Source organism: Megalops cyprinoides, chromosome 2, assembly GCF_013368585.1.
Source record: "Megalops cyprinoides isolate fMegCyp1 chromosome 2, fMegCyp1.pri, whole genome shotgun sequence".
NCBI lineage: Eukaryota > Metazoa > Chordata > Actinopteri > Elopiformes > Megalopidae > Megalops > Megalops cyprinoides.
Genome location: NC_050584.1, coordinates 56013320 through 56038603, shown reverse-complemented (window position 1 = coordinate 56038603; position 25284 = coordinate 56013320). Strand labels below are relative to the sequence as shown.

At 44.0% G+C, this 25284-nt stretch overlaps 1 protein-coding gene across 1 annotated transcript in view; it reads right to left on the bottom strand.

The window, feature by feature from the left end:
- atf6 (activating transcription factor 6) overlaps positions 1-25284 on the bottom strand; it is a 52103-nt gene that overhangs the window by 21743 nt on the left and 5076 nt on the right. Inside the window, exons 5-12 of the mRNA XM_036522295.1 lie at positions 25082-25202; positions 23751-23945; positions 19366-19580; positions 11338-11523; positions 10622-10713; positions 8637-8777; positions 6708-6824; positions 5959-6058 (exon numbers count right to left, since the gene is read on the bottom strand). Of these exons, the coding sequence (XP_036378188.1) occupies positions 5959-6058; positions 6708-6824; positions 8637-8777; positions 10622-10713; positions 11338-11523; positions 19366-19580; positions 23751-23945; positions 25082-25202 (1167 nt within the window). The remainder of the gene's footprint in view (positions 1-5958; positions 6059-6707; positions 6825-8636; positions 8778-10621; positions 10714-11337; positions 11524-19365; positions 19581-23750; positions 23946-25081; positions 25203-25284) is intronic.

Sequence of the window (25284 nt, the reverse complement as noted above, 5' to 3'; positions counted from 1 at the left end):
CTTTGGTAATTCACTGACATACAATGCGTGAAAAGCCCCGCCCTAGGCTGCCAGTGTCTCATCAATCCTAGCTCCACGTACAAAGTGTAAACCCATCCTGAATGAAGGCCACAAACACACGTGCTTGTCTGGGTGAGAAAAGAAATGCCTTCGGGAAGAACAAGGATCAGAGAGAAGTGACATCGAGTACTGCTTCAGCATTGGCTAGGCACTAAGCAGGAGAGTGGGTGGCTTCAGAGAGTGGATGGTACTGTGGCTGGGAAGGACCGGCACAGGAAGAGGAAACCATCCTCAGAGAGATCACCAGAACAAGGAGAAAAAGGAGTGCGAGGAAGAACTCCACCCAAGCCAAGTCCCAGCTGGAGAGCAAGGAGCAAAATGAGTCAGACTGTGTTTGATCCACCTGCTCCCCATTCTCTCCGAGAGCTCACATCCTCTCACAAACACATTACACAAAACGGCGGAAATGTGTGACAGAAACGAAGCCACATCATCCCCTCTGCCATGACGAGAGCCCAATGGAATCTTCCCATGTCGCTCGGGCAACAACATTTCAAAGAGGGAGGACACAATGGCGCTGCCAGTCGGACGGAGGTGATAATGGTGTCACACACCAATCAACCGTGAAGTCCCACTGCACGCTTCCAATCTGCACACCTACAAGAATGTGACAAAGATAAAACACGGAAGCTTCACACAGTCTTAAAAGTAACACCTGTTTCTGTGAAAAACAACACCCACTAGAATGTTTCCCTAGCTAAATGCTCCTTCCAAACAAGGTTTTCCTGCCTTTTTATCTGGAGAATAGCGATTTCTCTTCTACCTTCTACCCTCTGGGAAGATCCCTGCTATTCGGTCATTATAAGTTTACAACTGTCCACTGTGCAGTCATTTTATATGAAGTGAATGCATGTGTCCGGGGCAGTGTGTTGCACGACACTTAAAGGGTGTGAGGAAGAAAATGCTGATTTTGTTATGCTTAAATCATTCAGCTTGTAAGAACTTGAAATTACATCTCTTACAGTGGACTCCTAGACACAATCGCTCTTTTTTTGGTCAGCACCGCAAACATTACCTCATATTTATTTGGAAAGAGAAGTGTGACAGATGTGCAACTAGAAATTTTTGATTTTCACTTGGACGCCCTTAAGCAATGGAAAGAAAACAATAAAGGCTTGAACAAAATTTTTTGTCCTGAGAGTTCACCATCCAGATCATCTAGCTTGCAAATGGAATCAATATTTTAATATGCATTGAAAAACTCAGTTAGATTTGCCTCTGTCAAATGTCCAAAAGCTTAAGCTATTCAGCAAAACAGATCATCAGTCAACCAGAGGAGGACTGTTACTTTTCTATCACTTTATTTTTTGTAATGCAACAAAAATTATTTGTTTTTAAACGATCTTCTTGATTTGGGGTCAAAGCAACAAAGTCTCAAAGTCCACTCACAGGAGGGCCACACCTCCCCCCTCCACTGGCCCTGAAAGAGAGGCCTCAACACTTCGTGCTCTAAAACCCAGTGAAAACCCTGCCACAGACAAATAGGAGCCTGGAATTCTTCTCTTACCGTATGGAGTTCTCTTCACACCTGTACTTTTCATTTTTTTCACCACACATTACTGTCAAATGCGGATTGCTGGTCTGATGACAGAGATGTTTTTCAACACTTGCTCTGCAGAGTGTGTGTGTGTGTGTATACTTCTGCAGCTATCTACTCTCCAACAGTGTCATGGGATACAAATGAACTCAAGCTTATCAGAGCTCAAGATGTTAGAGTCGAAAACAGCAGCACCTACAGAGTCAAATCTTCAATTTAGCTGAAGATTCAGCTAGCCTGTTGAAGGTGTGCATGTGATTTTGTGGGACGTGGCACTTTAAGCTGGACAGCAATATACCTGAGCTTGGTAAACCTGTAACCGATTAGCATAATTAGTGCAAGATGTCTGGAGACTCTGCAGAAGAAAAAACAAGATATGACGGCATTGACTGAAACATTTTCACTGTTGAGAAGACACAAACACACAAGTGAAATCACTTCCCAATAAAACTGATTAGTGTGGGAAATATACTCCAAGTAAGCACTGTTTAAACATGAAGCCATGTGTTTGCTTACTCTAATCCTACTGAGGTACAAATCTCCTCTAAGATAGTGAAAATACTATTCCCTGGAGTTGTCTGGAGGAAATTCATACTTCATTTCAAGCATTTCATCTCACAAAAACAGTTTTAATTTCACTTGTCTTTCATAACCTGGAATAACACCCAATACTATTTCCTTGTTGTCAGAAACCACAGTTTCCCCCATACTAACATCAGTGTACATTACAAGCTGTGAAAAGTAGACTTCAAATCTGCAGTGGCAGACTCTATCCTCTGCTGCCATGGGGAATACTATGGACATGAAAGGATGAAGGAGAGAATGCCTGTTCATAATCGGGATCAAAAACACGGCCAGCAGAGTGTTTACATATGTTTTTAAAAAAGCTTTTGCCTTTGAGCTCAAAAGCCACTTAATTCCACTGAAACAAAATATACAGAACAAACCGTAGTCAGAGAGCATATTGTAGTTATTATTCAATCTATCTTGGCCATCCCGTTTGCTGAAAAAGCCCTTGAAGTTTAGGGGCCCTATAGTGCCACTATCGACTCTGGACCAAATGACTCTCCAAATAACTTACTTCCTTTCAGAGCACTTTGACAGGAAACCAGAGGGCTTAAGAGCAGGAACTGCATCACAGATCAAAGCTTTCCTGAACAAAGCTCATGGAACTCTCAGGACAGCTTGCAGGTTCCCTTTTTCAGGCAAACCTGGAGAGCTGCATTCCACTTACTGCCTTGTAACCCGACAATTGGGAGGTCCTATCACAGAGACCGACCTTGGACATTAGATAGTGACAATTTGTCCTTTTCACAAAAGGATTCACACACTTTGACACCTTCCCGATTCACAGTGTGACCGTCAGAGCGCGATTCATGTCAGAACACCACATTCCTAGAAGAGCTGGGACCGATCCGATCCAATATTGGTATCGGGTGCTGATACTGACGTGATTCACTCGTCGGATACCGGACTGACGTTACCGATCCACGTACCAATCCAGATTCCATAGTCTGATGTTTTTATGAATTATAAAATGCATTATTAGGCTACATATTTAAGCCCATAGCCAAAATGGTGTAGCACAAAAATTAATTAAACAGTTGGCTATCAGCTCAACATGTCCTTAGATTGGAGATATTTTAGTCCCAAAACACAGAAAAGCAAGACAGCAACTTGTAATTAGTGTAAAGCCAACATTCTGAGAGGTGGAAGTTGTGCTGCATTGTATAATACTAGGGCTGTACCCGACTCAGAATTTTGTCAGTCGAATCAGATTTGGCTGTTCAGTATGAAGATTCGACTATTCATTCCTTTTTTTCATATATACTATCTGGCAATCAGAAAAATCCATTGCATGAGTTTCAGTGATGATTTTGACCACATTAACATAGTCAAATGCAACAGAGTCATGGGAACATATTTTTGAGCATTTAAGCCTTTTGCGCATACAGTCACACCGGTGTGATTAGCCATTTAGCGCGTATGCTAAAGCCGGTGCGATTAGAAAACTAGACTGGAAAAATTCTAGCTAATTTTAGCTTTGAGGAAACAGCGATTTAACATTAAAAATATATCAAATGCTAACTGAAAGCTATGAGAAGCTTAATAACGCTAATGAAAACAATAAACCATGTAATGTAACACGCGTGCTACACAGCATAAAAAATACACTATATGGTATTCATTCTGTAGAGCATTTATGAGGTCAGGTACTGATGTTGGACGACAAGGCCTGGCTCGCAATCTCTGTTCCAGTTCATCCCAAAAGTGCTCGATGGGGTTGTGGTCAGGGCTCTGTGCGGGCCAGTCAAGTTCTTCCACACCGAACTCATCAAACCATGTCTTTATAGTCCTTGCTTTGTGCACTGGGGCACAGTCATGTTGGAATAGAAAAGGGCCTTCCCCAAACTGTTGCCCCAAAGTTGGAAGCATAGCATTGTCCAAAACGTCTTGGTATGCTGAAGCATTAAGATTGCCCTTCACTGGAGATAAGGGGCCTAGCCCAAACCCTGAAAAACAGGTGTGGCCAAATACTTTTGTCAATGTAGTTCAAATAATCTCTACATCTCTGCGGATCTCTCCTGGACATCCAACACCAAGGCCTTAGTGAAGAAGGCTCAGCAGCGGCTGCACTTCCTGCGTGTCCTCAGGAAGAACAACCTGGACAAGAAGCTGCTGCTGGCCTTCTATCACTCCTCTGTGGAGAGCATATTAACATACTCTCTGGGGGTGTGGTATGCAGGTTCCACAGCTGAGGACAGGAAGATTGTGTAGAGGGTTATTAACACCGCCCAAAAAAATTATCGGCTGCCCTCTGCCCTCCGTGGACGACATATCCAGGTCCCATTGCCTCAGTAAAATTAAGGCCATCACAGGAGACCCCTCACATCCCACCTATCACCTGTGTGACCTGTTGGCTTCTGGACGGCACTTCAGGTCAATCAAGTCTCACACCACCAGACTAACCAACAGCTTCTTCCCCTGGGCCATACGGACTGCTAACAAACACTGACCCCCCACCCACCCTCTACCTCAATACAACTGTGCAATTCCACTGTGCACTTTATGTAGCTTTTAAAAGACCATATTTATTGCACAAGCTCTTCTTTATATTTACAAATGTGTGCTTTCTTTTTAAATTTGTATTTTATTGTATTTTATACTTAATGTCGTGTGCCTTATTTGTATTGTGTTAATATAAATGTCCCACAGTGCACTGTTGTTGCAGACCACCCGCAATTTCGTTGTACCCCCACCGTGCAATGACAATAAAGTCTGTTCTATTCTGAAGTGCTTTGAAATACATTTAAATTTAATGCATTTTGTATATTTTTTGCTCTTTTAATAGGAAGTGCTGTATGGTTTACTACTGCCTCACGTAACCTTACACATAATACCAACAACAGCAACAATAATAGTAATGATAATAACGATAATAATAATATTCAAGAAAAAAGAGCTCTGGTATCGGATCTGTATCGGTATCGGCAGATATCCAAATTCAGGTATCGGAATCGGATCAGAACTGAAAAAAGTGGATTGGTGCATCTCTAATACCTAGTGTACAGGCCGCAGTCCTCCTGGCTTACTTCCACCACTAGATACAAGGCAAACGGAGCTCGTAAAGCAACTTCACTGACTGGAAACGCTAGTATTTACTGCTCTGTAAAAATTTTAAAATGCTGAAAACATACCAGCTTTGGCATATCAACACTCCGCAAAAATCAGAACAACTCAAGTCAAATGAATTAACACCATATGGGCACTCACAGAAAGCCTTTAGCAACAAATTAGGTTTGAGAAATTATTAAACAACACAGACAAATCCTCTCTTTAAAAAGCACATCTGCATCATTCTTCAGCTGAAATTGAACAGAACCCAGGAGAGATATCCTTATGAAAAATATTCTAAGGCTCGCCATTAGTGTAAGAGGTTGATCTGTCAGTGTCACAGCAGATGTGCTGAAAGCTTCCAGTCTATTCTGGGCCAAAGAGACGCAAAACAGGAGAAGCTAAAGGCAAAAACGCGAAAAGCCCTTTCACTGTCAAGAGAGTTTACACGTTCCCAGGACAGCTGGATTACTTCCAGCACTGAAAGCTATCTGTATACTGACCATTCACTGTCAAGGAAATGTAAACGTGCCCATTCCAAGTCTGTTCAAAGACACTAAACGGTGCAAAGGCCTCAGGAGTTTTGTATACTTTGCAAGGATCATTAAATGAATATAAAGAAGTATCAAATAATGCTTCAGTAGTCTGAAAGTCACATGTTTAGATCAGACCAAGCAACATTTTCTACTGTAACAAAACACCACGTTTTCAGCAGATATGTTGACTGATGTTTTCATATCGCGTACCAGGATTGTTTTGGCTTTGTGCTGACTGTTGGTCATCCGTCTGGACTTCGTCCTCTCCACCTCGTGTCGATGCACCCAGCCTCGGAGCTCATGGGCCATCCTGCAGAGGCAGTTGGTGAGAACCGTCAGTCAAAAAGCCCTAGGCCCAACTGATTTTCATCAAGCTTTCACAACAGACGAGGCTGTTCATATATGCAATCAAGCAAAACCTTTCTGTATATGAAAACATACCACTTAGATTTCAGCACTTAATGTGAATGGATATCTTTAGGGGATCTGGCTTCTCTCTGTGTTATAACAAGGGCTTAATAATGGTGGAGACATGAAGGTCACTGGGAGCAGGAAGTTAAACCCACCAAAACTAAACATCATTTCAAACGATGAACTGAGGGGCCAAAGAATATGTTTAACACACCCAGCGTTAAAACTGAGTGAATCAAGGGAAGTCAATGCACCTTTCCAAACATCATTCTTCCATTTTGTTTTCCAACCCTGTCAAAGGGAGCCAGACTGTGATGTGAGAACTGAACTGTAGATGAAATAAGTCATAATCATAAATTACTCCTAAGAAGGCCTTGATGTCACTGTAGGCCACAAGGCTTTGATGTACAGTAATGTGACATGTGTGTGCCAGCTGATGGGCTCTGAGCTGATGCTGAGGAACGATGTAAAGAGTGATTGACAGACAGTGGGGAAGGAAGGAGGCAGACAGGCTAACAGTGGACTGAATGAGCCTGCGTTCTACTGACTTGATGGACTTGGTCCTGTTGATGGACGGCTGGCAGGGCGGTGGGGGCCCGAAGAGGAGAGGTTCTTTCTTTACTACCATCAGTGCCTTCTCCTCCCGGACAAGGTCCTGCGGGGATCTGGGGTAAAAAGAGAAAGATGGAGGGGCAGCAAGGGAGGGAGTGAGAGAGAGAGAGACCACACATCACATCACTCACCTGAAGCAACAAAATCCATTCATTCCAGGCCCAGAGAGGAGCCATTGTGAGGTGCACTGTTTTACCATTTTCCTATGTTACTGCATCAAATGAGCGTTTTCAGTGCTTCTGCTGAAGGCAGGTTACCAGCACTGCTCCTGCTGAACTTTTGAACACACAGATCCCAGACCCTATTATTGCACATAGGGCTGGGCCAACATGAGTCGGGGTGTCAGTGCATTCACAGTTCACAACAAAGGAGTTTCAGTGTGTCACAGGTTAAAGCAATGTCATGGCCCCTATGAGACCCTCTTTTCCAAACTGCAGGCCTGCTTCGTCTTCAGAAAACAGCTGTTCTTATGGGCCTCCTTATGGGCGCCAACCCCAGGAAGCTGGATGCCATAAACAGAGTCAAAGCCAGTCTACTACAGATGGCCAACTTTCAATATGGAGGCAATTAAATGTGTTAATTCTCCGCTCGCCATCGGCAACATCAATAGGACACCAGACACGTGGAGCTCCGGCGAGTTCATCTTGCCGATTTGGACCAAAGATGCTTCCACATACTAAAGCAAATGCTCTGGCCTAAAAACAGTGTACAGTACAGCTCCTTTGTGAAGAAAATCAACATTAACTCTTGGATATTTTAACACTTTGCAACAGGGATATACATATGAGCCCAAAATGAAAGCCTGACAGCAGAGGTTTAACGGTGTGTGAGCGGAGTCTAAATAAGGGAAGCGAAAAGGGGCCTCAGACTAAACGCTGAGCAAATATTATCGCCATATAACACGGGGATATTGGAAACAGATGCTTTGTTAAACTAACAGAAAAGGAGACGAACCTGGGACCTGTAAAAACGTGCTGCTTCAGAGATTCAGAACCGATCCTGTGTGCACTTGTTGTAGCGTACCACGCAATGCTTGCATGAGTCTCTCCTGCTCTCCACCGACTCACCATGGCCGTTTCAGGTGGCATTGTTAAATACATACAGGTGCTACATACACTAAAATGGCTTTTTATCCCTGGCTTTGAGATTCAGAACTACATTTTGTAATCTCAGTTAAAGTTTTCATTTTTTCCAGCAAGGCTTATTTCTACAGTATCTGCTGTAAAGCACTGCAAACTCTGAGCACTTTGCAACCAGCGTATGAGTGGATCTGGCTGCAAAATCTCGTCAGAGTTACGTCAAGACACAAAATCAGATAACATCATCAGAATCTGCGTATACTGCGCAGAAGTGATCAGGTGACTAAAGCACCGCATGGTAGTCTGTAAACAGTTCCCTGAAATGGCGTCTGCTGGGAAACAGGGACGGAATCATCACTCCCATGGACAAAACACAAAGAATGGTTACAGTTACAAAACATCCCACCCAGTTTAGTCACCCTGCATGATTAAGCCTCTGTTTCCAGCTGTACCAACTTAACAGGTCCTTCGCAACGCAATGCCATAAATTCAACCGAAACGAACTGATACTTAGCAGCTGACAAAACACAGCAACACACAGCTAAGGGTAAAAACTTGAAAACATATCTTTTTTGATTGTGGCAGAAATCAAACCAATACTTCTGTAGTCTTTCCAAAAAACAAAAACAATAACCAAATATGACAGGTTGAGCAACCACATCCCCCTGCCAAAAGCCCTTCCCCCACCCCCTTCACAAGGATTTAATGCCTTGCTCAAAAGGAACATGTGGCTTTTCAGTGAGCCAGACAACCACACAGGCCCACACTGATGTATAGTGTAATTACCTGTCAGGGTTTTGATGGATGACAGTTTCAGGTGTTTCCAGGCCTATGAGGTTCTCGTTGTCGGGGGAGAAGCCCAGCAGATGTCTGCCACTGTGCATGGTCTCGGCTGACAGCTTGGAGCTGGTGTCTCCATCAAACAGGCTGTTGGACAAGAAAACAAATTGTCCAGGTTGGATCTTAACCAGCTTCTACTCTACCTAATCTTTATGAAAAGCCCCAAATCCACCGCTCCGTTCCTTCTTCTGCTTGTGCAAATTACATTTGAAAATCACACGCAGATTAAGTCAACTATAGATACAGTCTGCTCTTTTGTGCATTCAGCTGGTTTATGTCATACAGTGTGGAAATTGAATTTATACCCCTTTTAGCAGACTATTAGCCCCCTGCTAACAAGCAGAGGATTGTGATCAGCTCTACAGTGTTCTGCAATGGAGAATGAAGTCAGATATGTTTTATGACAAGTTACAAATCCAATGTTAAGGGATATCATCATTTTACTGAAAAAGAAATAAACATCCCTGATATGATTCATGACATTCATGCACTAAAAGGTCAAGCTGATATCAGAAAAAAACTGACTTCAGAGACAGAATTCAAGTGCCCCTTCATCACCTATGCATTAAAGAGGGGGAATGTCACACACTGACCTTTGAGTGTGGACTCTCAGATATTACATTTTTGTCAAAGGAATTGGACTTGTTGTGAATCCTGTTCCTTCGTTTGCATCATCATGCATTCTTCAATTGTAAGGTAAGGAATGATCCATTCCATTTTTGCTTAAGTTGCCACTGAAGAAACCCAAGACTCAGAGAGAACTACCGTGGTCACAGCAGGGAAAAACTGACATAACTGACATATCAACAGCTTGTAGTCTTTGGCATATATACCAAAATGTTACTAATGCTAATAAACATTCCACATAAAACTGAAATCAGAAATACAGAGAGGGAGCTAGAAAGTGAAAGACAGACACAGTTGGACAAAAAAAGACTGAGGAAGAGTAAAACCAAGAATAAGGTAAATTGCAGATAGTGGGTAGTACTGAGTTTCAAAAAACTGAATGCAGATGTAGTAACATTAAAGGTATATTTTACATTCAAACCCCTGAGCAGTAAAATAACTTAGGACCTCTACAGATTTGACTTAGGGCTCAGAAGAATCTCAAAGCATGTGTACCCAAGGATACACCCACTAGAACATTCAAACAAACACAAGGTCCTGAACTATTATCAAACTACCATCATGCTTTGAAACATTTACACAGGGCACAGCTGACTTAGGGCTTTATTAAGCACGCAACAGGGAAACACATCCACTTCATCTTGAGAAAATAAATGAATGTATTTCTTCAGTTCGACAGTAAAGCCGAACATTTGAGGTCTTTCAAAGACTGAGAGGATGGAAAAGTCAGGGCTGCCCCTGCTCTCATCCAACTTTCCACTCCTTCGGTTAATCAGCTCCATTCGGACAAAGATTGAGTGGAAAGGCAAAGCATACAACATGTAGGGGGGAAACTCTTTGACAGCTGCAAGGTCACTCCACATAAGTAATACTAGATGGAGAAACCCTGTCACTAATTTGGATCATTATCAAAGGAGTTATTCCACTGAGAGGAACCTGAAGACAGTTGCCTCAGAACCTGCATGCGTGTGCAGAAACTCAAGGTGAGCATGAGTTAATGACTAATCTGGCATTACATTAAAATGACACACTGGTTCCTTCTTGAGGCATTTCCAAAGGACCTAACCACCACAAATACATTCATCTTACAATTAAGTGTGTCCAGAACTGCCACGCTGCCTGCGGTTCACGAGACACAAGAGGGAATGGCTCTTAGGATGTGGAACATGGACCCTCGTTATGTTTCATCACCACAAGGCGGTCCGCGGAGAGGAAGCGGTGGGTGGTCATGATCATACGATTTGTGTACGCCCTCATCTAGTCAATTCAATGATTACTCATGAGTGCACATGATTCAGTCTTACCTCCGTGGACCAACATTCAGAATGAGGAATGCCAAGACCACCAGGAGACAAACAGTTCGCCTTTTGGGGGCTGTTGCTGTCAGCACGTTATTCTTAGAGGAAAGAAAAGAAAATTACATTTCTTTATTTTTGCTTGTGACTGCCTAGAGACACAAACCCTCCACAAACCTTTACAGCACAGTTATTTTTTGCATATACATTACAGGTTTCTGCTTATATTTCATGCTCTGCTCATCCCTCTAGTCAAACTGACTGTCATCTATACTACTTAATTGCCTAATAAGGAAATAAGATGCTTCTCCGTCATGAAATCATCATGGGCAGCAGTGTGGTGTAGCAGTAAGGAGCAAGGGTTGTAGCCGAAAGGCTGCAGGTTCAATTCCTTGCTGGGGCACTGCTTGGGCAAGGTACTCGAGTTGTATATCCAGCTGTATAAATAGATAAAATTGTAACTTACCTGTATGTAAGCCGCTCTGGATTGAAATGTAATATTACAATTCACTATTGCTCATTCAATTTGAATGGATACACTTATGTTCTATCATGCATGAAGCTGCTCTGGATAAGAGTGTCTGCTAAATGAATGTAAGGTAATGTAATGTAATGTGTTAAGAGCGTCTGCTAAATGACAATAAGGTAGTGTAATGAAATCAGCGTAACTGTGGTGAACCAAACTGCCAGGCCCTGCCAGGCCCTGCCAGGTGCTGCACGCTCACCTCACTCATCAGACCCTCCAGCTGCTTCTTCAGGGAGCCGTTCTCGTTCTTCAGCTTCTCGTTCTCGGACAGGGCCACCTTAAGCCTGGCCTCAAGGGTCAGCAGGTACTCCTTCTTCTTCTTCCGGGACAGGGAGGCCGACTCCCGATTCTTTATCATGCGCTGCTGTCTCCTCATGCCATTCGACTGGAGGAATGGAAAGGGGGCGTCATATGGATTTACAAAGGTCACAACATTTTTTTTTTTTTTACTAAACTGGGACAAGGACTGGCTCATGTTTTCTAAAGGGTACTGAAGCCAGTGATTACAAAACATTAGAAATGGAAAATTCTCCATAAGTTTCATCTGCCTGACAATCACGAAAAATAATAAAAAAAAAATAACATGGAAAAAAATTAATTTCTTAACTTTGAGCTAATGGCCAGACACGCAGTAACACTCACCGCAGAACTAATGTGGATTTACTCATGGGACACAGGATTAAAAGCCAGATCTTTATAAATAAGCGGAACTGCAAGCATCTCCAGAGACGCCACTGCCGTGGCCCTTAGCCGGCGCTGGGCAGTTTAGCAAGACGTGGGAATCTGAGAGATATTCCGATCTAGATCTTTCTCTGGCACTGTGGTACCACCCCCCTCTGCGCAGATGTGGCCATCTTTGGCATCCGCAGCCCCGGCCAGCCCAGCTGTAACCCAACAGGTGCAGCTGCTGAGGTGAGAAGAATGGCACGCAGTGAGAGACGCGCACCGAAAAAGACCATGAGCTAATAATAACTGCAGCCTGTGTCTAAATACCTCTTAGTGAAAAGCCTAAATTTCCTTCCCCATCCTCAGCTCACTTCTACAGTCTGACTTGAGGCTGGAGGCAACGAAATGGAAAACAAAAACATAAAACTTGAAAACACAGTCTGTCCCTGCAAACTAAAAACAAAAGTAAAAAAAAATACGGTACACAAAGTACCACAAGTAAACAAAGACTGAATTTGTGCCATATGCCTTATGATACGTTCGAGATCCATGATAAAAAAAAAAATAAAAAAAAAACTCACAATGACAGAGTGACTTTAATATTTGGCAAAGGGCTGTAATCAAAAAATAAAACCCGCTCAATGGGAGGTGTGCATGAGTACCTGCTTGGCCCAGAATGCATTGTTAAAAATTTTACAGGTCACTGCCGTGACATGAGCGTGCACAGTTGTCGGTGGAGATGGTGACTGCACAGGCTGGCCTGTCTGGGTCTAATGAAGGAATGGCGCGAGTGGCACAGCGGGAAAACAGCTCCTTCTCCCCCTTGCAACAAAGACTCCTTTCCAAGAGACTGAGACAACAAAAAAAACAAAAAAAAAATCCAGGGATCTGGCAAAGGACATCCATGAATAGCATTAAGGACTCGGAGGCACACTAAAGACAAAGGGAAGAAGTCATGCTCTAATTATCTTTTGGGCTCTGTGAATTTCAGATTCTGTGTCGTCCATTGTACCGTTTAAAACATGCTTCCCTTCTTCCTTTCTCAGGAAACCACCACACTGTACACTGAAGCAGTATGAGAATACGCTAAAAACACTAATACACATAACAAACAAGACAAAAACCATTCTTAAAAAGGCAATGTGGCTTAATTCATCAAACATATTAGGAATACCTCCTTAGGCCATGAAAAATAGTACTGCACGTACATAAGATAAATTTCACAGTCGTCCTGCAGCACTACACGAATTTTTAGCTTTAAAAGAGGCAGCATATGCACCAAAGGTTGTAAGATGGTCTCTGCTTTGAGGGTTAATCAATCATCTTTGGATTCAACGGAATCCTTTTATATATTTGTAGTAGGGCACCTTTTTTGGAATCCGGCTTTACCCGGTTTTCGAGGGCAGGCCCTGTAGGAAGAGTTTAAGACATGTAATAGCTCCAGCGATTAAGTTATTTGGATTCTGACCACAGTGTTTTACTCGGTTTCCTAAGAAACCTTTCTCATTCTGGGAGCCCTGCCATTGTGAGGTCCTGGGAACACGAGGACTGTTTAGTTACCAGACTCGGGAGGTTTACGGGTAGCGGGGTCCCACAATGGGAAAGTGGCACCTTACGCAACCGCAGGGAAACATCCCACACTACGTGAAAGCATCGATGATCAGGATGGGATTCCGCAAAACCCAACACAATAGAACTTTCAGAGCATTTTCCTAATTTGCAGGATCTCAAAGATCTCTGGCTCTCTCCCCGCCTACCCCCCCACTCCAAACATTACTGCTGTGTTGAAGTGTGCTGACATGGTAAACTCCTATGGGGCCGGATTCAGTCTAAACAATTAATCCTGATATAAAAAAAAACAAACAAAACTCTGATGCTTCAGAGTGAATACAGAGATTGAAATCGATCAGAAACTATCGAAAATAAAAACCCCTTGCTATATCACACACTCTACACACTCCATCTCAGTTCCTTTTGCACAACACCGATTTACACCCCAGAGCAGGACACGCTTGGACACGCTTACATCCGGAGGTCCTCTCAAGATTCCTCTGACACCTGTTCAAACCTAGCTACATTTTACACCTCCCCTGTGTGCTGTAGACACGCCGAGCCAGTCCTCGCCAACCACAGCTGGCCTTCAGTGGATGCTCTCCGTGATCTAATGACCTTTCAATGATCTCACAAACAACTGGATTATAACTGAAGTAAAAGAACAGCAAATCAGCTTCAGAAACAAACTAATCATGATGCCTGCAGTCACTACCACCCAGCCAATTCTGCGTGCCATGGGCAAAAACACTCAGTTTAAACAAACTGTTAGTCAACGTCCCTGATGAAATACTGTCATCTTGCAGAAAGAGAAAACATAACAAATGAGGAGCTTTGGGCCTATTCATCTTTCTTGAGCATTTGCTCTTTAGCTCCCTCCTGCATGGTGTGCCCTGGAGGCTAACTGATCCAACCTGTGCTGGCAGGATTACTCCTGTAATACTCTACATCATTTTTATGATCTCAGCACAAGTGCACATCTGATGTGCTGCATTCAGAACAACACGATGATATCCGATGATGCCAGGAGATGTGAAATGAACAGAGGTGCTCTTGGATGGTGGAGTGAAGCCATTGAATTCACCACGGAGCCCAGGTTCGAGCCCTCAAGCACTGCCACATTTCACTCCTGAGGTTTTTCGGCCCACCCCTAACTGCTTCTTCTTTCCCACCAACAACAGGCCGACGTTGGACAATGCTGTCATGTTTTCATTTATTTCCAGGCTTTCTGAAAGGTTACACATCATATTTATTTTGGCATCGCCTTAACCACGTTAGCCAATGTTCATGAAATCTGGCACAAATAATCTTTCATCGGGCTTCATCACACCCATGACAATTCAGCAATTTGATTTTTTACTGATCGTTGTTTAGGCCCGGGTTCAAAGTTCATAAAACATCATAAAACAGTGTTTACCCAATCATGACTCATGCATTCCTCACAGGCAAATGATGATGATGAACTATGGCAAAAAGTTGCTTCTATTGACCCAATGAAATAATTAAGCCATTTTCCCAGTCAGTTCTGAAGGACCAATTCAACCAAAGTATACATTTTTCTTCCAGTTGTTTAATCTTACTAATCCAGTATCACAACACACAGATTTAAACTAATTCCGCAGCTCAGTAACCCGCATTGAGCACAGGTCAAAGGTCAAGCATCTCAAACTCATTCAGACTTCAGTTCCCTTGTAGGAGAAGGTGGGCGATGACAGTATGCTTGTTCTTCTGATTGTGAGCCTTTTAAATAAACTCTGACATCCAGCTGCTCGAGTCTTTGAGCCACACCAACACGCAACGAGAATTTGTCCTCCCTGTCTCCTTTCCCCATTCCAATACAGCTCTATTTTCACATCTACCATCATATGATGTGCTTTACTGCCACGTAAGCACAGAAACAACTACTGTACGACTGCCACAACACTCAGCATGCACTTCTAAAAGGCAACAGCAAGAACATCCTGTGGAAAACACGAGGAGGCCACTTGACACACAACAGAGACGACATATGTTCCAAACTGCCAGTTGGGACGAGGTAGTGGAAGATGCATTTTCTCTGGAACTAATCAGAGAAAAGAGTAAGCCATGCAATCCGGAGGTCGAATGACAGAATTTATCATCTAAAAATGCTTAGGGTTTGATTTAACCAAACCTGGAGATGACCTTGGATCAATACAATTTCAGATATCAACCTTAAAACACACTTAACAAGACATCAAAGCAATGATACCGAGAGATACCATGTATACAAACAATAATAAATACAGAAATAATGGAAATGCATCCAAAAGAAACTCTGGTCAGCGGTCTTTGAATTTAACTATGATTCATCTGGAGCCTGATGGACAGAAAATTCTGGATTCTGCTTACAATATACAAACATGAGTCGTGTCTTTTTTTTCAGTTTCCAATCCATAAACATGCATATCATTGTAATTTCAATTCTGTTTGGTAACAAAATGCAACAAATATCCACTCCACAAACAAAAACAGATTGCTCACAAGTGCATTTCGTACTTTCTCAGTTCTTTACGAAGGACAATAAAACTTCCTTTAAAAAAAAAAAAAAAAAGGCCAGGGCACTCCAAAGTTCTGAGCATTTGTCCGAGAAACCACTGACTCGAGAAAACAAAACATCTACCCCTAATTGGGACTGGGTTTTTTCAAACCTGGTTTTGCTTTTCACTTTCTTTGTTTTTTTGGACGGTAAATGTGAGTTATATAATCATTTCTCAGACACTATCGCACCGGTTTGGTTCACGCCATTACGTTACTACTATTATGTAAGCCCAATAGACAAATGAGAAGAGGGGGGGGGGGGGGGGCAATAAGGACTAAAAAACATACCAGGCATGGCTGAGACATCAGTCACTGCATCTGTCCTTACATCACCCTAGCAGAGAGCTGCAGGCACACCACCCATTCTGTCACTTCAACTTCCCTTCAGAATGAGTGCACATCATCACTTGACCTCCAGAGAAATGGGGTGTCGTATCTAAGGTAAATACATTTCCCGCCATCAAAACACCAGGGTCAAAAGAAAAAAGGAGCCAAACCTGTTCAAACCAAGGCGTCATAACTCTAGAATGTGAGTGATGTATCTAACGCTCAATATTATAACAATGTAACTTAAGTCACAAAGTGCAGAAGGTGTTGCTTTAATGCAAGCCTGCCTGTGTGGATGATGTGTGCAACCTGGCTCACACTCTGCAATCCCGATATAAATCCTCAGGCTTTGGTTTTCCTCTGGATACATTTCATTCCTGAGGACTGAAAGCACCACCCCACCCCCGGAACCCCGGTATCCGCGTTTACGTTCTGTCGATCGGCGGAGTCCGCTATGCAGAGTGACTTTCAAAGCAACGTCTCATGCATAAATCACGCAACCCTGCGATCTCTTGGAATCTCACTGATTGGCCAGCACCCAGCCGGTGGCCGACTGGGTTTAAATTCCTCTTTCTGTAGCTTCCTATACAAAACAAAACACCAGCGGGGATGTCATTATGCACCTCATTAGTTTTTTCTCTACAAGTCGACTTGTACGACAAGCAGGACAAATGAAAAATCCCTTTGGGAAAGCTACTACTCTCCAACCTACATACTTGCATCCATTAGCACTCCATCACATGCGCTCTAGAGGGTGCTTAAGCAAAGATGCAAGGGCAGTGAGAGCACATGAAAACTGACATTCAGAACACACCCAAATGTCATCATTCAGCACCATTAACAAACCTTACAAGGCACATATCTGATTTTGAATGTATATACTGCCTGTATACTGACACAGTATATACGCAACCAGTTTAGAAACTAGCAGTTGCCATATTTTAGCTGATTCTGTATTTTTGTATTTTTTACATATGTATACAAGCATGACCTATGTCACAAGAAATCATCATTTTATCACAGTATGCTTATGTATAGTGTGGCTGGTGTTATAGTACAAAAGAAGCCTGACCACATGGTTTACAGTAAGGCTCAAGAGCAATATTAACATTCCAATTTTATCTGAGTAAATTTTTACTTGCAACCCTAGACTCTCTGGGTGATGGGCGTTCTTTCAAGATGAATCGGAAATACTGCATGCAAAAATGTAAGATAAGATTCTGCCAATAATATGAAAAAAATGGCAGCACTTCATATCAAGATATGTTTTTTTGGCTGTTTTTTCCCAGCAGGACAAAAATGCCAGCTTTCTACAAAGGCACATTTTATAGGGTGGGTCAGTAATTTTAAATAGTCTCCCAAAACTGATGTATGAAAGAGAACAAACTGTGTCAAAAGTTATTTACAGCTCATGAGGTCATAACCTGACTGGTTCAGCATATATAATGTTTGCATACACTCTTTCTTCAAGAAGAAAAAATGACTCTTAGTACTTTAAATAATAGGAGTACATGTTTTTCCTTCCTATGTTATTTCACCCAAATACAAAATCCAATCGTTCATGCAATGTTGAGCACCAATGGAAAGGATGAGGGAGTGTTTGGATCAAACAAATGAGATGGTAACTACAACATTGCTCCCAGCCAGTGGGGTGTCCTGTTTCTCTGTGAGGACATGTAAAGGGAATGCAACTGCTTTTTATTAGGACAGTGTTTGATGAACATCAGCTATCAAACAGGGAATTCATTGGCTCTTGTTTGGCAGCCGCTAAAGTACACTAAGCTGCTATTGTACAGTTAATGCTGCACAATAAGCTCTCGCCTAGAAGCGGAATGCTTGAGAGGAGAGCAGAATCAAAACTTGCGAGGGTGATCAAACACAAGAGTAATCGCTTAATACACTTATATCAGTTTCAAAAATATGGTGTTCAAAATATTGACAACTCAAGGGGTGAAAGTGATCAGAATGCATACCCACAGAAAGATGGTAAAAGCACTTCGTAACATTAATATTCATATTAATAGTCTTCAGGCAGCTGTCCAATTGAAACAGAACAGGTATTTAATTCATGACTTATGGATGTCTAGTATACCCAACCAGCCTACATCTGGCATCCAGGTCTACGCAGCCCCGAGAGCTTGCGGAGGCATGGTTTGTGAATTTTTACATCTTAAACTAATTCCAGATGGACTGCCCTGACAGACTGGATTGAACCGCCTCAGTTTGAGGGCTGCGATAGCCCTGATTAGCGATGACATTAAATGAGGAAGCCGTTCCGCTGCCTGTTAACCGTGACAGACGTTTCAAGGAGCCCCGCCGCACCCACCCGCATCCTGAAACACGCCGGCCGCGTTACCCGCGCGGTGAGGCCGCGAGTTGGTTTTCACTCCCCTGCAGCCCGCTGGCTGGGTGCGTCAAATAGATATGAATGACTTTTACACATGAGATTGACAGACACATTTAAAGGTATTATTGCCCGGCATCACGCAATCATTGCTCTCAATAAAATGAGCTAATTAACATGTTAAACGAGTATATTTTCATCTCCACAGAGCTGCTTAGCTTTCTAATTAGACTGGGGAGCTGTGGAGGTATTTCCCTGCAGGACACAACTCTCCCATGCACCCGGCTCCTAACTCCCAGTCACACACTGACTGTCCCATGTGCACTGCTCCTAACTCTGTCACACACTGACTGTCCCATGCACCCTGCTCCTAACTCTGTCACACACTGACTGTCCCATGCACCCTGCTCCTAACTCTGTCACACACTGACTGTCCCATGTGCACTGCTCCTAACTCCCAGTCACACACTGACTCAATCGTGTGCTCTACTGTTTGGGCCCTGTTGTGCACTGAATGAACTGACTCTCCAATGCACTATGCAATGAGACTCATAAACCATTTACACTTGCCAAGTCTGTACAACATGTTCCTAGCAGTGGTATGGTGGATTGATGGCAGGCTCTATGGGCTGACTGAACAGACTCTGTGTGGGGTTACACTTCCCCTAAAGCGGCCTTATGTCACTGGCACTTCACGGCACATCACGGTGCTGTGGGGAGCATGCTCTAAGGGCACACCAAACACCTTCCCTAGAGTAGCCATACATCACTCACACTTACATCTCCATCCGCCGCGCTGTTCTGGAGGGCCGCGGCCACCATGGGCTGAGTGACAGCGGGGAAGGCCCCGGCAACCGCAGGGGCGCGGCTATCCTGAGAGAGCGTCGGCACGGTGACCATGCGTTCCGGGAGTGGGAGGATGGGTGGGCCCGGCAACACCTGGGGGCTGCGCAGCTGGACCACACGGGCCAGCGGGGACAGCATCACCTGGGGTCCTAAAAGACAGGAAGAGGACACATTCATCTCCGCGCCCACAATGCACCCCTGCTGGAAGGCCCTTTCAGCTGTAATAATACAGTACATACAAAGGTTACATGCCTCAGTCAAGGTTACACGAGTTCACCTCCCAGAGAGAACCTTCCACCTCCCTCCTGGAGTATCTGAACCACTATTCAATAGAGATTTATCATCCCCTCAGCAAACCACAAAAACATTTCCTCCAGATGTACACAGTGCCAGCTGAAGTAGTAGTCCCTTGGCAGCTGCCACATTACCCTCCTGAATAAGCCTGCAGCTGGAAAATGTACACTTGGTGAGGCCTTGAACAGGTGGGACCTTAATTCCTATAAAGTATATATCAAGGTTAAAAATATCTATGTTTGCACTGTGTAGAAATACAAAGACAACACAAGAATAAACTGCACAGACAGGGGACAACAGCAGTTTCATTAGCTCACAATGCTAGTAATCTACAACTAGAAACTACAGACAGTTGAGATGAGCAGTTAGCAAGTAATCCCAAATGAAACACTGTAGCATAGTCTCCTCTTAACACAGCTCACTGCAGCTACCTCCTGTCCACTTGCAAAGTTACAGGCAGATAAATAAAAATACATTTTTTTTCCGCCAACATTTTGAGCTGAAATTCAAATGCTGCTCCTCTTCACATTTTCAACATGACGTCTGCACCACAAACAGCTGCGTCCCTTGGCTCTCGGTGAGTGAAAACCTGAGTATTCCCCTGGTGCGCTGGCATGCACAATTTCCTGCGACAGCTGTTTCCACACACCAATACGAGCGCGGACAGAGAACGCAAGATAGATGCACGCTGGCGACAGGAAAATTAGACGGCGGATTTGGACCAATGAAATGCACATCCATCTGCGAGACGATCAAGGCAGAAGATGGATTATCATGGGGGAAGACCACCATTGGTGCCAGTGTACACAATTCATAAATAACCTTTAAAAGCTGCAACTGATGAGGGACTACAGCGCTCGCATTCACGATTACAACAAAGTAAGACAAACAGTGTTCCGCTTTGAACGTAGGCAGGGTGTCTATTATTGTATAGATATCACAAGAGAAAGACGTCAAACAAACAAATGTGACAGGCATTGTGGCCTTGATGTTGCCCGCTGCATGGCACACAAGCACAGTCAAGTTCAGGCCGACGGGAGCACCATGGCGCTGAATGGGACCATCCCGTCTCCCCTCGATGGGAACGCGTGAGGCTCAGGCAGTCGGGACAAAGGGCGCAGCTCAGAGAGACCGGCAGCGGTCCCCATGGCGATGGAAGGCATGTCAGCTCCCAGAAGGCCTGGAGTGAAGCTGCCGTTGCTGAGAAAGTTTCCTTGGAAAGGGAGCAGAGATTCCTTTCTGACCAGAGAGAATAGGAGGCTGACAGCACGCACGGAGTCATGGCACGGAGTAGCAGGGAGGAGTCCTTTCTGGCCAGGGAGAACGGCTAACAACGCTGACTGAGTCAGGGGATATTGGCAGAGCTGGGCTGTTCCCGTGTACTTACCGCCACAGGCTGCTCAAGCAGTCTAAAATCCTCCCAGGCTTATCATCATAGTGGAGTCGCTGGGTTTCACCCAGGCACGACAACAGCCACAACTTCCCTCTTGTGTCACGGTCCTGCTATGAATGCGACACTAATGTGAAATCGTTGCAGCAGTGTGACGTAGCGGTAAGGAACAGGGCTCGTAACCCGAAATGCTGCTGCTTTTATTCCCCGCTGGGGCACTTCTGTTGTACCCTTGGGCAAGGTAATTAACTCACTGTTACTTCAGGAATAATCCAGCTACATAAATGGATACAATTGTAACCAACCGTAAGTCACTCTGGAGAAGAGCGTCTGCTAAATGACAACAAAGTACGGTAATGCAAAGCTACAGGTTCTATTGCTGTTGCCAGTCAGCTCAGTGTCTGAACACTGCAAGTCTGTCCATCTCACACACAGAACACCCGCATTCTCACTGGGGCGCCTGGCTGCTCCTGCCTCCCTCCCTCCCCCCTCCCCCCTTCCCTCTTCTCTGCTGTGCTTGCCCAGAGCGCTGCCTGACTGCTTGCATTTTGGGGTGCTGAAAAGAAAAAAAAACATCACCGAAAACCTGACAGATGTTAATGTGAAGGTCACCGCTGTTATTTAAGCACGGCCCAGATTCCTTACCACCCACCCTCTTAAACCTGTCTTCCCTTAACCACGGCGAGCCCCAAGACAGATGACGGCCTTTAACATACCACAGATCAGGCCTGCTTCTTTACACTTCCCCTGCTATGCTGGCATAAACACAGACATCACAGCCCCCAAGCTAAACTAAATGTCAATATTCATAGGATCCTGCCAGAGTAATATGTCGTCCACCCTGGACCTGCTCCATACATCACTCCAAGCTGCACAGCTGTGCCTCCTGGGGTCCTATTAACATCCCTTTTCCCTGTGAAACAACGTGTTTGGTCACCTCTACTATTCTCCCCTCGGTGACCAGGAGCTTGCCAAGGATGGCCTCAGGAAAGCCCTGAGAGAGCAGCACTTTAGCACAAGGACGTGCTAAACATTCAAACTTACTGTGAGAATCCAACCACTTCACGCTTAACTATGTGGCTCTCCTCTCGTTGGCATTGACCAGAGAAAGCACCTTTGAATGAATTAACAGCAACATATAATGGATTATCCCTGTTCAAGAGCATGCTGTTTGCTTCTAGATATTAAAGGCATCCAGAATTATAGATGGATAACTTCCCCATGTAATACCAAAGCACAATACACAGTGACCTGTCTTCATAAATTAAAGTGGTCCTACTCTGATATAATTACTCTCTACATTTGCATGTTTGGAATGTCTGTGTCAAGAAGTTTATGTGTCTTTAAGCCACATAATGACTCACTTGCAATGCCATATTGCTTTACAGACGACGTCAGTATTTAAAGTCACATAAACGGAGTACACAGGAGTGGTGAACCGGTTAGATTCTGATGTAATCAGATTCTCCATCAAGTCAGAGAGTAGCTGGCTCCTACAAGCACACAAAAGGCACACTTGGCCAAAAGCTTTGATATATTAATGTCAGGCATCGAGAACAAGAGCTGGAAGAGAGCGCCTAACGGGAAATGGACACAGAATGCAGCAGGGCGCAGAACAGTAAAGTGCATCGCTTTCACTTTAGTCGTTTTGACAGTTTCAGAAGAGAAACACACCTGCAGTATGTCTTATGAATGTTTAATGGCAAGTACCCTGACAGCACATGAGCGCTCTCTCCAGAGTAAAGGCGTCCAGCACCATTTGTGAGAGCAGTTCTGGGACTGTGGGGATGCCGTGTTAAAACACCCTTTCCTGACGTCCCGAAACCGAGTCCACTGTGGAAAGGGGCTGCACCCAATCTTCATGCCAAGAGTGGTGCTCTCAGATCTCGCTCGGATCACAGACTCTATTTAACATTATTTGACATTTATAAGAGCTCTGTGAGGAGAATTCATTCTGCTGAGAGCAATATAATCTACAGAGCAGATCCCCAGGGAGAGAAATGGACCAAGACCAAAACTCAGAGTGCCTTCAAGGGAAGTTACAGGCATATTTATACCGGATGCCTCCATGAAACTACACTTACCCAATTACTTTAAGAAATAAAAATATAATAGACTCAGCCTGTATAGGGGTGCTACAACTTTAATTGTTTTATTACATCTGTAAATCCCATCAATGTCTACAGGGTATAATGTTTATGGCATTTTTTTAACTGGGCAACACATGTTTTTCAATGGTAAGGGATAACAAAGACTCAAATGAATTCATGGGAAGATACAGCCCTGTACCACCCAAAAATAGTGGTTGGGTGACATCTTCTGGCCATGACACACATGTGCATCTGTCACACTGTTCATTAACTCCCACTACCACTAGGTGGCGTACAGACTGTCATGTCACCCGTTTGTACTTATTTACATCTGTCCTTCAACAAGAGAGCAAAAAAAAAGGACTGTGCACAGATTTGGAGAAAATTGGATAAAACATTTACATTTGCTCGATCAAATCAGAACACTGTTGAGAAAACAGATTGCATTAAATCAATATGTCTAAAACTCTAAATCCCACACAACCCAAAAGCTTTCAAGCACAGACCGGCTGACAGCAAAGAGCAGTGCAGGTGTGAGCTCTTACCAGTGGGGGGCGCTGGCTGGATGGTCACAGGTGGTGGCTTAGCAACAGGAAGCACAGTCTGAAGAGGCTGAATGATGATGGTTTTGGCCTGGAGAGGGGCAGTGGGGATGGGAACAGCAGTGATGACCGGCTTGGGCTGGATGGACACTTTCGGGGTCAGTGGTACAGGGCGCTTCAGAGGCTGGGAGGACTTGGCTGTAGAAGCAAGTTTTAAAGTTTTAAAAAAATTGTAAAATTCAAAACAATATTATGAATCCAGTCTGTGCCTCTAGAAAATCAAAGCATCCATACATGAAATCTACCCTGGGAATCACTGCAGAATCACTGGCCACTGGACAGCGGAATCACTGGCCATCTTCCGACGCTGACTGAAGACCCACCTCTTCGGACTGCATCTTAGTCCCACTTCAATCCCCGCCCCCTAACACCTGCTACCTCTGGTATTTTATTTTATGTGTAGTATTGTGATGTATTTTGATTCTGCGTTCCAGGGACCGTTGTAACATTGTGTACTTGGCATCTGTGCAAGCTAAGTTGTGGTAAGGCTTGAACAGTGTTAAGCTCACACTTACTGGTCTGGAAGTGTTGTTAGCCTGGTCTGACACTGTTGCTCGTTTAAATCTGAATGGATACATTTATGTTCTATTGTGATGGAAGTCACTCTGGTTAAGAGCATCTGCTAAATGTGTGTAATGTAATGTAATATGAAAACTGAAACACCCACCCAGAGATGAAAGGCATGTATTCACACACTACAGCATACTTCCTTCAACCAAACAAAACTATCTGTATCAACATTCAACTACCAACCTGCATACTGCATTCATATTTTATGAGAATGTATAATAATATTACTGAGGTGATCATGGTTCAGGAATAACAGGCCAGTGTAAAATCATGGTGGTGTGCGATTGTAACGGTCAGCCTTTTATTGTTCCCTGCCTCTTTGAGAGTTCTTATAAACTTTGCTGTACATTTGGTCAGAGAGTGACGTAAAACTTGCTGGGAAACTGTACTGCTTTTCCTTTGAGATGTTGCCTGATGATTTATCCCTGCACGTACAAAAGAACTATGACAGAACTACAAAGCGGGCTGTTGTTTGTAAGTCCAGAAATATATTTACTAAACACTGAGATGCACGACCACTTTACAGAGGTCTCGTCATTTTTTTATTGTCTTAACGCCCACTTACAAGCTAGCGGAGTCACATGTTTTCCCAATCTTCCCCGCTACTATTACTGTGGGGGTAGTGAGGGGTCTCTAGCTAACAAAGACTGTCACATGGTCAGACTGGACTTCAGAAGTGAACAGAAAAACGTCATGTCTCTCACCTCTGGTGGCCTGGGGGGTTTTTCTCGGTGGCTTCGTCTCCAAGGTGACATCCATGGAGCCGCTGGACTCGGAGCAGAGAGAAGCAGGGGACAGCTGGGACAGAGGCGACAGCGCTTCATCCTGCACGCGGTCAGGATGAAGAAGAGGCCACAGAGGGTGAGGAGAGGTCGCCGCCTCCACAGCACTGTTCAAACAGCTTTAC